This window comes from Triturus cristatus, chromosome 12, assembly GCF_964204655.1.
Source record: "Triturus cristatus chromosome 12, aTriCri1.1, whole genome shotgun sequence".
NCBI classification, from domain to species: Eukaryota; Metazoa; Chordata; class Amphibia; order Caudata; family Salamandridae; genus Triturus; species Triturus cristatus.
In genome coordinates, this window is record NC_140595.1 from 279016263 (window position 1) to 279029087 (window position 12825).

Consider the following 12825-nt stretch of genomic DNA (forward strand, 5'->3'; position numbering starts at 1 on the left):
ATCCTTCGGTTGGCCTCGTCCCTTCAAGTCCAGCTGCTTAGTAAGCATCAGCTGTGGATGCAGGGCTCGACAAATCTTAAAAATCGTACTTGACCTGCAGGTCTAGTGACTAGAATTTTCTACTCGACCTAACATCACTGTACTCGACCCACAAATTGGTTGCATACACATTTTCTTGAAAACACTTGCAGCGCAGTTGATCTATGACCAGTAAGACATGATCACATTTTTTAGCTTAATTACCATTCTCACTGCAATGTTTTGAAAGTTACGAGCATGGCCTTGGATCCAATCGTAGTGCAGTAAAGGGGACACAACACAAATTGGTGGTCTTGCATCAGCCATTTCTTCAGTATTTACAGAAGAAGTGGCCGGGGATGGGTGGAAAAGCAATGATGCTGCAGATCTCTCCCCCACTAGAAAGCAGGGGATGGTAGTCGATGCACGTGTTCTTTCTCTCTCGGTGCATGACGTAATTCACTCTTTATCAGTGACACCTACGGCTACTGCACACTAGGGAAATGAAAACAAAAGGGAGCTACGCACCAGTGGCCATGTAGACACTACCCCTGCCCTGTAAATCATCACATGTAAAAACTCTGAACACCTGTCACCAACCTCTCGGGCGTTTCCCTGACAGGTGCAGCAGGATTAATATGATCGCAATCTCCCAATGGGGTTTAAACGCTATGCCTTTCATGGAAACACTGATAAGATCCGCACGTTGCTAGATTCTAGCGCCTCGCATGAGTGCGGGGCAGATGTGTTCACTCTGCATGGACTCTTCTAGACACAGAGACACTGGTATGCAATACTGAGCTCGCTGTACGTCCCAGTCAGGAGCCTTATGAGCGCCTCACACCAACCAGTCCATAGTTTTCTGTGACTATAAAGTAGCTCTCGTGAATGGATTGTGTTCGTGCTCACGGAGACGCAAGCATTACTCTTCAAGAAACCCTATATTGAGAATGTACTTGCACAGATTAATAATCATTGGCAGACCGCTCCACACTGTAGGAATGAGGCACATTTATAGAAGTGTCAGCATCCCCTCCCCCTTCCTTCCCGCTGGTACTCAAATAAAAGGAGACAGGTGGCAGTCAAAAACAAAAATTTGTAAAAATACCAATTGTCAAGCGATACAACAAAAAGGCAGCGATCGGTAGTGTATGTGCACCTCGCTACCACGGCAGGTTTAAATTGCAATACATTTTTACTTTGCAGCAGCGCTGTTAGGGATTGAGGTGAAACTGCCCTGCTTGAACGTGACATGATATCGTCATTCAGGTCGCTGACGTGGGGACCTGACTGTCAAGCGACGGTGAAGCTGTGCGTCAATCCCCTTCAAAGCCACTCTCCCCAACAATCGGAGCAAAAACCCCTGACCCGCGGCGGTGTTCCCATCCAAGCGCACCTACCGTAGGGTCCCCCGCAGAGATATCGAGCTGTCCTCGGCAGGCGCAGGCTTCCATCACGGGCAGAGCTCCACCCGCAGGGCTCCCAGAAACATGGTTTAACACTCAAGGTACAGGAGGAGAACTTCTGCTTCGCTAGGGCACCAGTGTCGTTCATGGCCTGCCTCCGGTCAAGTAAATTGGGGGGCTTGGCAAAGACAGTTTACACGCTTCTCCGTCAGTATATCCTGCTGCGGCTCATTGTAATCAGCCAATGAGAAGCGTGTACACCTTACTGTGCGGAGATTAGCTACGATCTGATTGGTTGATTGCAACTAGGCCTCAGCAGACCGAGCCCGCGTGGCAATCGGCCAATCAACACCTTTTCTTTTCCCGCATTTTGTCACGGCAGTTCCTGAACATTTCACCCAGCTGCCCTCTAGAGCCTTCAACCGTCACTGCACTTTAGCACAGCGACAAAGCTCACTCGCCAGGCCGGTCAAGTAGGCCTGAAAACTCTCTCGCCCTGCAAGAAATTGACTCGCATTTGCGAGCGGGCGAGTACATTTTTCGAGCCCTGGGATGCATCCTTGTGTTATGGTAGATATCAGATTAGTAAGCATTCTGAGGTGGTGAGATGCACACCAGTGTACTCCATATTTATGCTCCAAGTTTGCTGTACTTAATTGCTTCAACACTCTCAAGGCGTGCATGCTTGCTCGCGCTCCGCCCAATTGCGCTGCAATATTGAGAGAACACGTGGGGACTGCATATGATCCCCTTCAAGCTGCACAGATTAGGCCATAAAGTCTTCCAGTACATTCTGTACTTTTTAGCAAATTTGAAATACTACCCTTCTGCAGGTGGAAACTTTCAAGACCTCAACAAGTGAATAATAGTGACTGTCTCCTTTAGCCACTGTCTTGTTCATCACAGTCACATTTTTTCCTAAGTGGTGTTTTGAAACTAACATGCTCATAAAGATCATCTGTGGTGCAGGATTCCAGGGTTGTTGGTCAAAGAACTTATCAGAAATTATAGCCACACCTTCACAAGGCAAGCTACATATTAAACCTACTGCCATATAAACATAATTTCAAGCCTTCAGTCTATCATCAATTTCCAAGCCCTGCAACAATTGCAAAATATCCTGGCCTTCCATATGCATGCATATAATCTCTTCTGGAACCATTGCAGGGGCCTGCAGAGTTGGAGGTGGATTTGGATTCCCAGAATTAGCTGTCTGTGCTACTACCCTGAGTTTCTCTTTCTCCAAAGCTATCTTTTCTCATCCTAGTCTACAGCTCTCGCTCTTTTTCTTTCCTCTCCTCCACATACTTCTTGCAGTAATGGGGGTTCAGTTATAGGGTTCCACAAAGTGCAAGTAAGAGGGATCTACAACACAGAGTTCTAGCATCAATGAAAAGATCATAGGCAGCAATTAGGCACAGACGTGAGCTCTCAATTATGCTGTGCAAACAACTATTCCGTTCAGTACACTGTAGGTCAGTTCTTATTGTACCTTGAGTAAAAAGAGTTCACACTGGCCATCAATAATCTCTTTACATGCAGAAATATGTTTCTGAGGCCAAGACATGGTCTGGCAATCTATCATTTAAGACTGATTGTTATCTGTTAGTTTGGAAAAGGTTCAGTGTGTGGGTTGGTGACGTGCTCTTCGCCATCGCACAGGTATTATCTCAGACCGCGAGCAAAGGATCACGGGTGTGGTGGCCCCCGCTCTTTGATCTTGCTGCTGGCTGAAGATTAGCACAGCAGGCTTATGCAGCAGCAATTCTCCTTCAGCAGTTGCATCATCCAGCGGTGGGGGACTCCACAACAGCACTGCTGTCAGGCCTCACAGAACTTGCAGCACGATGGCGCAGCAGCACAACAGGTCCATCTGGTCATGTCAAGGTAATGCCAGACGGCACACTGTCACTTCTGGCTTCATGATTCTTCACAGAGTACCACACATGGCGACCAGGTGACCTCTGATAGCTTGTGTCAGCACAAGTTACAATACTGATAGCAAATCTATTCTTCTAGGTGTTCTTCCCTCCAGGAACACCCTCGGTTTCTCCTGGACAGTCTCTCCTCTTGCAGGGCCAGAAGAACTCTTTCCTTTTCTGAGCAGACGGGCAATTCCATAGCTGTTAAGCAAGCTGTGCAGAAATCAGGTGATACCCCATCATGTGCCATGTCAAATTGTGGGGCAACCAAAACTTGATCTTGCAGGTCCCAGCAACCATCCTCTCACTATAGCACAGAGTCCTCCTACCATTCATACATCACACACATTGGATGTCAGTACAGAGGATGGTTGTCACATATAGGCGGAACCTTGTATGAGTGTGGCAAGAAGGCCTGAAAAAGAGAAAAAGGTCTGCTCAGTACTAAAATACACAAAATCGGTATGCTGCCACCACCACGTTAGGTAAATGATCTAGAATATAGACAGTAGTCACAGGTCACAATAGAGGACTTCCCTTGCTGCGTCTTTCTATGTAAGAGATGAGGTTCTAGACCTTAGAATCATCATGAACAGGTCTAGGCCTCAGAAAGCCTTCAAGATTACTGTGACAGCTGACCCAAACAAAAGGCAAGATACCATTTGCTAATGAAGATGGGTCACACAGGGCAAGGATAAATACTTGTTTACCACATAGAGGCATTCTGGTTCTAACAGAACCACAAGTGGCATTGAAGGTATCACTGAATAATGATTTCCAGTGTAATGATTTTTCTGGTGGACAAAGATCATGTGAGAATGGTTTGCCACTTGAGTTTATCACAAATTCTTGTTTGTGACTGTACAAGTAACTAATGCACTTGAGGACTGTAACATTTGCGTTCCAGCCTGAGCTACAATGGTATCTCCACCTAAACAGCTAAAAGGTAGTAGGAGAAAGGTAACCTGTAATTAAAGCTAGATTATCACTCACTAGCCATGGACAAACATATGCATGAGGAAATAACTCTAAACGGTGAAACCTGATTAAAATAAATCAATTATAATATGTGGCTGATGTACCATAATAGAGTACACATATTATAGCAAATTCGCCAGTAATAGTTGAGAAATTGTCTCTGTAGTATTTTTAGGTCCAGCCTGGGCAGCCCTTGCCTTGCTTTGCGAGGCATGCTGTATTTAGGTATGAACTTGAAGCTCTGCCCACTCTCCACCCATATTTTTGCACTTGATGCTACGCCCACTCTCCACCCATATTTTTCATTGGCTTGTGTCATTGTCCTTGGTAAATGCTAGCTTCTGATTTGTTAACAGGCTTATGAGTCCCTCCTTAGTACCTCCTTGTCTTCATTTGTAACCTTCCATGAGGACACCCCCTGTTACGTGTGTTGTTGCTCAATAGGCTTTAATTACAGCCTCTGAGCACTATTTTGCTTAATGCTTTTCACCTGCCTCTTTCGTAGGCCGCGCGTTTGGTTTAATTGCGGCGCCGAATGAGGTTGCATGTTTTTTTAACTTTAGTTTGTAAAAGCGCCCCATGCTGCACTTCTACGTTAATAGCGGCTGCGCCCCTTTCTTTAGATGAGCTGCCAAGGAAACGGGCACGGTCGCCATTAAAGTGAAGAACAATGTCTCAACCAGTATGTAATTCGGAAAGGAATGTTTGTAAAAAGGTGTCTCAATCACACAGGAAGGGAAAGAAAGGGGGAGGGAGACCAAGATAGAGTGGAAGGGTTGTTTTTTGCACATAATTATAACTGCACTATGATACAATTAGATTGCAGTAACCATAACAACCAAATGTGCACTGGAAGTGTTGGTGTGGGTGAACGGCGCAGTGACACAAGTGATTAGAAAACAAAGTGAGGCGGCGGAAAAACAGTTAAACAATCATTTGCAAGGGTCAAATATATGATTTAAACAAATGCAAGTACAGTTTCATATTTTGTGAATGACCTTCTGACAGCCGCAAATAGTGTTGTGGAGTCAATGGCGTTTCGACCTATTCAATTAAAGGTCATCATCAAGACGATGGTTACTAATTCTTGAGATAGTGCTGGTAGCACAATGATGAAGAAAGAATCCAGAGAAGTTTTCCCAACCGGATTTCTACTTCCCTGGATTCTTTCTTCATCATTGTGCTACCAGCACTATCTCAAGAATTAGTAACCATCGTCTTGATGATGACCTTTAATTGAATAGGTCAAATTGGATGGAGGCCACGGGGGGGGGGAAGACTTGAGGTCTTGGCGCGTAGATGTAGCTGCCTGGAGGGGAAACAAATTCAGTTGCCAGAAGAGTCAGGTCCACCTAGTAGGACAGACTAGGGGTCAGCGGTGTCTGAGCCTGCGTGACCTGTCAGGCTCGTGGTTTTAGGAGGCAAGTGAATCGGGCCCAATTGACGCCCTACAGCGGTTTTCCAAACCGGATGCAGTGCACAAACTAAAGTCCTGCTCAGCAGTTTAAGATTTTTTTAAAAGACCACCAGGGCATATCCAGCCATCTCAAGTTTGTATGAAAGGTACTTCACATTCAGCATTCGGACTACTGGGAAAAGGACAGATAGGCTACATTTGGAACCATCTGAGGACAATGCTTTCTGATCACTACAGACTAGCAAGGATGAGGCATCTGAGTCCATGAGCCAAATCAACAGCCTCCCTAGTCCTTACGTTTCTTGTTGAAATGATGGTTTTATTGTGTGATTTATAGTGCTGCATACTATTTGTCTTGCATTGTTGTGCACATATTGGTATGAGAATTACAAACATAAAAGATGCCATACTTGCAAGTGCTTTATCATGCTTACCTGGAACACACTTTTTGTTCGGATGCGATCAGTCAGGAGATACAAGATCTGAGCATGGAGACTGCCTGTATTGTCAATGTCCCCAATCAGTGTTGGAAAAATCTTAACACACCAAAAGAGAGAGAGAGGGAGTTCAGACTCGTTCACAGATTAGCAATCACTGAAAAAGCAAAGAATGCACAGAGAAGCACTTACAGGGAGGGTTACACACGCACCAACATAGATATTAGAATACCTATACAGACAACAACTCAACAGAGGTTCCCAAGCACATAAAGTAACGTATATAAAGGCACCCATGCACATACACCCATTAAGAGAACTATGTAGATGGACAAATAGATGGATTAAATAATGTTGGTGCTTATGATGTTGGCAATTTGGCTTGATTACATTTTGCTGCTTTCTAGCTATTTAATGTGTCCCTTATTTTAACATTTTGCTCAATTTGATTTGCACCAACATGTTCAAGTAAACCATTTTCTACACTTGTCTGAAAACTGTGTGGTGAGTAATCAATACGATTTAAAATGTGCATCATGTTGTGAGAATTCTTAGCAATGAAAACATACAATAAAAATATTCAATGTGAAGGGAGGCAGTAAAGAGCATGCGTGAAAAAATAATGATGCGGTGGTCTAAGAGCCAGATCATTCTTGGATGCGCCAAGCTCTGTAATCAACATTGATAACTAGAGCATGGGAGACATCCTTTACTACGCAACCTTTACAACGTGATTCTTTTACATTGCGGTTTTCACAACGCAAGTCGTTACAACGACTTGCGCTGGATGGCGCTGTACACTAAGGAATAGTATGATATACTATTCCAGCACCTTCCCTACTGTCCGCACAGACTGGAGTTGGCATAGTAAATCATACTATTCCAAAGTCCAACGCAAGTCGTTGTAACGACTTGCGTAGTAAAAACCGAGATGGAACATACCGCGTTGTAATGGAACACGCTGTATCGTCATATATTCCTAGAGCACACACCTGTCCAACCATAATGAGTCTGTCGACTACGCCCATGTTGATTTAATTTTACAGTTTGTATAGCACTCAAATGCCCATGGGCGTCTTTGGGCTACTTCAAGCAATTCTTCACCTTTTTCACAGAAGAGGGAAGAGTACCCAGGTCTGTCGGCCACCAGTTGGATGACCAAAATGAGGAGTTGGCACCCAGGAGGAGAATCTCTGTGTTCCCAGAATTAAGTTTTAAGCAGTTAATCTTCATCCACTCATTGATCTGGGCCATGCAGATGTTGAAGCGTTCTGCTGTTTCTCCAGGGATACTGGATACTGAAACTATTAACTGCGTATCGTCAGCGTAAGATACAATTGAGAAACCACAAGATTTAATGAACCTAGCCAGTGGGGTAAGGTTGAAAAGGGTGGGGCCTTGCAGGTACTCCACATGGCAGCCTGAATTTGTCAGAGGAAAAGGGCCCTATCGCTATGTGTTGTACCCTATCTCACAAGAAGGATTTAAGTAACTGGAGAGCAGTGCCCTTTATACATAGCTCGAAGTGTCGTTCAGTTAGGATGTTATGGTTGACCGTGTCGAAGGCTGCCAATGTGATCAGGGCACCCCTCCCCCCTTCGTCTAATATCAATCATAGTTCTTCAGAGGCCCCAACCAGAGCAGTCTCAGTGCTGTGTGCTACTCGAAATCCAAATTAAATTGGATCCAGAGGTTTGTTGTCATTTATGAAGGATGTTAGTTCTTTATTCAAAGCCCTTTCTAATACTTTTGAGGGAAATGGCAGTCTGGAAACAAGTATATTCAGATGGGGCTTTTTTTTAGAACGAAAATGGAAACCATTTTCCAGTCACCTGGAAAGAGTCCTCTTATGACTTCATTAAGAATGCTGGTGAGTTGGTCGCTTATAATTTCTGACACTAAATGGACAATCCGTGGAGGACAAGGATCTGATGGTGAGCCTGATTTAGTTGATTTTATTTGTTTTTGAATCTGCTCTGCATTCAGCGTGGAGAAAACCTCCAATGTTTTAGATGAAAAGGGAATTTCATTAGCTGTAAAAGCTGGCCTATTTAGATTATTCATTATAAAGGTGTTAAAAACTTCTTCTACTTTATCCTAGAAAAATTTGGCTAAAGAGTAAAAAAAAAAAGTCCTGACTGCAGTTGTTGTTATTGAGTTCTAGTAACCTGGCTAAGCTTTTTACTATACGTAAAAGTTCTTAACATGAATTCTTAGACTGCGAGATTTTTAAAGAAAAGTATTTGCTTTTTAATTCCATGATTATTTTTTTAATAGCCTAATATAGATTGAGCATAATTCTTTTTATCCAGAGGATCATAGTTAGATTTCCACTGACGTTCTTTTGTTTGACAAATCTGTTTTTGTGGCCTAAGATTTTCTGTGAGCCACGGCTCTGAAGGAGTTTTACACCGACTTAGATAAGATTTTAACGGTGCTAGGGATTCTGCTGCTGCTCTAATCAAGGAGGAACAAGTGTGAGTTACTTGATTAACATCCGAGTTGATAATGGATTTAGTGTTGGAAAGAATTACTTGAAATTCGAGAAAATCCATTTTATTCCAGGTGCAACTACTGGTCGCAGGGGGGAAATTGTTGTCTGGATTGTGGGAGTGGACTACTAACCTTAAACATTAACCGCTTTGTGGTCTGACCACAATACCAGTAAGGCATCCATAACTTCCAGTAGAGAATTACTTGTAAAAATGCCATTGAGTGGGTGACCCGCTGCATGAGTGGAATGCCTAACCATTTGCTTTAACTCAAAATTAGCCATTGTATCAATTAGAGAAGCAGTACCACAATGATCAACTTTAGATCAATAGGTCTTTAAATGAGTAGCATTTGCTCAGTTCGAGCTGAAAAGAAAGCATTTTGCGTTCCATGGCTCCGCCTGCTGGAGAGCCTAAAGCTGGCATGTTGTCTCTATAAACAATCGCCAGCTTACCCTCGCCTTTCTATCTTATCGGCTCTGAGAATGGCACAGCCAGCTGAAAGTGTTTCGACCAACTCCGGTCCGGATGACTGATCTGCCCAGGTCTCAGCAACGAAAATAATATCCAGATTATGCGAGCCTACTAGCTCCACAAACTCAAGTTTAAGCTTCACCAATGAGCGCAAGTTGATAATCGCCCAGCTAAAGGAGTCATAGGGGCTTGCTTGCGAAGGCCACAGGATTATACAATGGTGCACTTACTATTCCTGACTGCTGTATTGCAGGCCATGAGTTCCTCTCTTGAATATTTCAGTATGGGTATCAATCCTGATGAGAAAAGGGCAGGGGTGTGGCCCTAGGCGTGTTCTGGACGGGCGCAGTCGGGTTTGACTTTAGCACGCCTTTGGAGTTCCCACTGTGTGCGTTTTTTTGTGTTTTTTTTTGCATATTTATATAGCGCAAACTTGAACCCTCCTCCACATCCCGCGTCCATGAGATGTAAATAGCCCGCTGAGTGAGGGGACTTGGTCCAACAGGGCATGGCTGAGCCCTGAGGAACGAGATCGAGAAAATAGGTGGATGAAACAAAATAGTCAAACTGGTGTCCAACAACCCCATAACCCTTTAACAGGCTCCCCAGCTGAATGATCATTCTGGCAAATTAAAATAGGCTAAAAAACACAATGAAAAAACAAATGCATAAAATCATTAAAATAGGGTACGAACCATCTACAAGATGGTACCCAAACCTAGAAGGAGCCAGGCAACTCCAAAGATTGGCACAAATGTGCCTACAAGGAATAGCATTGTGGGCTGTATCCGTCAAAGAGTCATAGAATATTAAGCATTGCTATGAAAGTGGCGCGGACGCGCTAGCATCTGATTTAAAAAGTCCACTGAGTGAGGGAGCGTGGCCCAAGGGGAGTGACTGTGCCCCGAGGAGCGAGATCGAGAAAACAGGTGGGTGAAACAAATAGTCAAACTGGGGTCCAGCAACCCCATAACCCTTTTGCAGGCTCCCCTGCTGAAGGATCATTCTGGCAAATTAGAATGGGCTAAAACTGTGAGAAAGCAAACGAATACAATCAATAAAAAAGGGTAGAAACCCTCTACAAGATGGCACCCAAACAAAGCAGGAGCCAAGCAACTCCAGAAAATGGCAAAATGTGCCTACAAGGAACTAAATTTGGGCTGCATCCATCAAAGAGTCATAGAGTATTAAGCTGTGCTATGAAAGTCACAAGGACACAAGGAGCCTCAGTACGCCCGCTCCACATATCACATTCCTTTTCCCTCCAAATACCGATATCAAAGCCTATAATTGTCAATTTGAATACAGAATAGATTTACCATCCCGTTTATAACGAAAATGCAGCATATTAATCTCATAATTTAGGATGATCACCCTGCAACTTGAGGAATCAGTGGGATGTTTACATCTATAATCACAGATTCCTCACTTGGTGTGATGGGTTATGGGGTTGGCCTAAATCTATTCGGTAAATGGAATATCATCATTCGGTAAATGGAATATCATCATTTGCTGTAGAATTATTACTCATTTTTCTATGTGTTTAGCTTAAAGTGATTGGTTAGCATTCAGTGGTCAACAGGTAGCAAGCAACGGTGAATTGCCCAGGAGTTAGGATTAGATGACCTTAAGTTTTAGTACAATTTATGTGTCATCTAAAACTAAGTCATGCTGAGTTCTGATAGTGTGCTTTAATAAACTAAAAGTACATTTATCAGAATCCAGAATAAATTCAATACATTTTATTTCACAATAATAGGTATAAATACAGAAAAGTAATTCGCTTTTGAAAATAAAACACAGTCGTTCATCTTTCTTATCAGTAGCGGAGGGACCCATCCTCAGTCCTGCCTTTAATACAAGGCCTGGAGATCTGTCTGCTGTTTAACTAAAATGGCCAGTCTTTGCTCTATAGAGCAAATCATCTGCCAATAAAACAAGAGATTTCAGATAACTATGATACTGCATGCTACTAATACTCAGGGTGACCAGTTCTTACAAAAGGATAGTAGGTCAATCAGCATCAGCCCCTAGGTAAACAGCAGGTTATTTTTCTGTCAAACATTTTTCATTGGTATGTGCACCAACAGCCTAAACCAATGATTTCAATACCAAGAACATTTTTAAAGTCACCTTGGGTACTTCTAACAACTTATTGCTATAAGTGCAATACCTCTGTTGAGCTCAGCTGTTGGTCTCCTTCGTACGAAGCCTTCATGTGATAGTTTGAATGACTAATAGTACTCATATGGATTGTGTGGCTCACCTATAGAGACAAAAGGAAAACATCATCTTTACATACATGAATTATTAATTAACAAATTAACCAATTCTTAATTTAATTATTGAACAGCATTAATAATTTGCTTGATCACCCAGGGCATCATGATGCTGATATTGAGAAGCTGGGTTTACACAGCAGGTAGAAAACTAAGACTCTGAGCTGACTGCTAGATCATGAGAATATGGGTGCCATATATGGTATGGCTGTGCAGCCTTCTCATGGAATACACTCACAAAAGGTATCATGGGGACAGTCAGGCGCGTTTGCACAACCTTAAGCTCAACCCTGGGTAGCTATGGATTTGAACAGCAAGGCTTGAATAAAGGAACAGTACCAAAAAACTAAATAAAGAAGCCACACAACACAAAAGAAATATGACACAAATTCATAAAAATCAATTATATTTTTATTAATTTTTAGAGTCCAAGATGAGCCAAATCCACCAGAAGGCTCTGGAGATACAGATTTAAAAATCTCAATTTTTAATCCAACTGCAAAGAAGTGCTGGCAAACATAAAGTTTGAAAACTTTTGATGTATGTAAAAGTAAATTTGGCTACTCCGGCCTGCTTTGGGCAACTAAATTTGACAGGGAGAAGGTCTGGGGGCCAATGGGGTAGATCTGGACAGCTACCTGATAACCAGAGTATTTTGTAGTCCAGTTCCACACTTTACAGCACAACCGCCATAGACATCAATGGAGTGGTCCTGATGCTAAGAAGATTTAGATGCTCAGGGATGCTTTGAGTACTGTGTGGTCGACAGGGGTGCCTTTGCGGTAATTCCTCGGTTCACTGGTCAGGTGGTACGACTTTGGCCACAGAGGTTGTGGTACTTTAAAATTTGGGACCGCATAGGAGGCAGGGCCTTACCCTGCCTATTCCGGTATTAGCGAACCGCGAATGGCCAATGCAGTATGTACAAGTGCTTTGCATAACGTTTTATCGATAAATGCACTGTGAATACGATATTACACATTGACTTCGTGGGTTCCATCTTGGAGCGGTGGCCATCTTATGGTTGCCCTCACATAGGCTACACATTACGTACAAGCACAGGCCTTCAGATTACATGTGCCTTCTATTTGACTTCTCTGTGACCTGTGCAGCTCGGCTCCACCGCCCCCAGTCAGTCCGGTCCCACGAGCTCCCCGTCCTACGGCCACCTGTGAGTAGCATCAGGGTTTGACACACCATAAAGCCTTTTCATCCCACACAAGCCTCCGGCTAATCTCTTTCACACCTGACTCTTCCTGCTTTATGGCTTGTTTTATCAACAGGAGATGCCCGTGTTTATTGGGGGCTGCTGATATCTGATGTGGGATCTGAGCCTCGCTGGGTAAATAATTGTGGGCTGGCTTAACTGGAATGTGGGATGGTCATCATGACTCTGCCTTTT

General features: G+C 43.5%; 1 protein-coding gene and 1 long non-coding RNA gene across 5 annotated transcripts in view; one reads left to right on the forward strand and one right to left on the reverse strand.

The window, feature by feature from the left end:
• Positions 1 to 12825, forward strand: part of LOC146775854 (uncharacterized) — a 1053880-nt gene that overhangs the window by 751926 nt on the left and 289129 nt on the right. The window lies entirely within an intron of this gene.
• Positions 1 to 12825, reverse strand: part of TOMM40L (translocase of outer mitochondrial membrane 40 like) — a 465074-nt gene that overhangs the window by 309484 nt on the left and 142765 nt on the right. For all 3 annotated transcript variants that reach the window (XM_085637335.1, XM_085637333.1, XM_085637334.1), the window contains 2 exons: positions 11318 to 11410; positions 6176 to 6277 (listed from right to left, as the gene is read on the reverse strand). In XM_085637335.1, coding sequence (XP_085493461.1) covers positions 6176 to 6277; positions 11318 to 11410 — 195 coding nt within the window. The remainder of the gene's footprint in view (positions 1 to 6175; positions 6278 to 11317; positions 11411 to 12825) is intronic.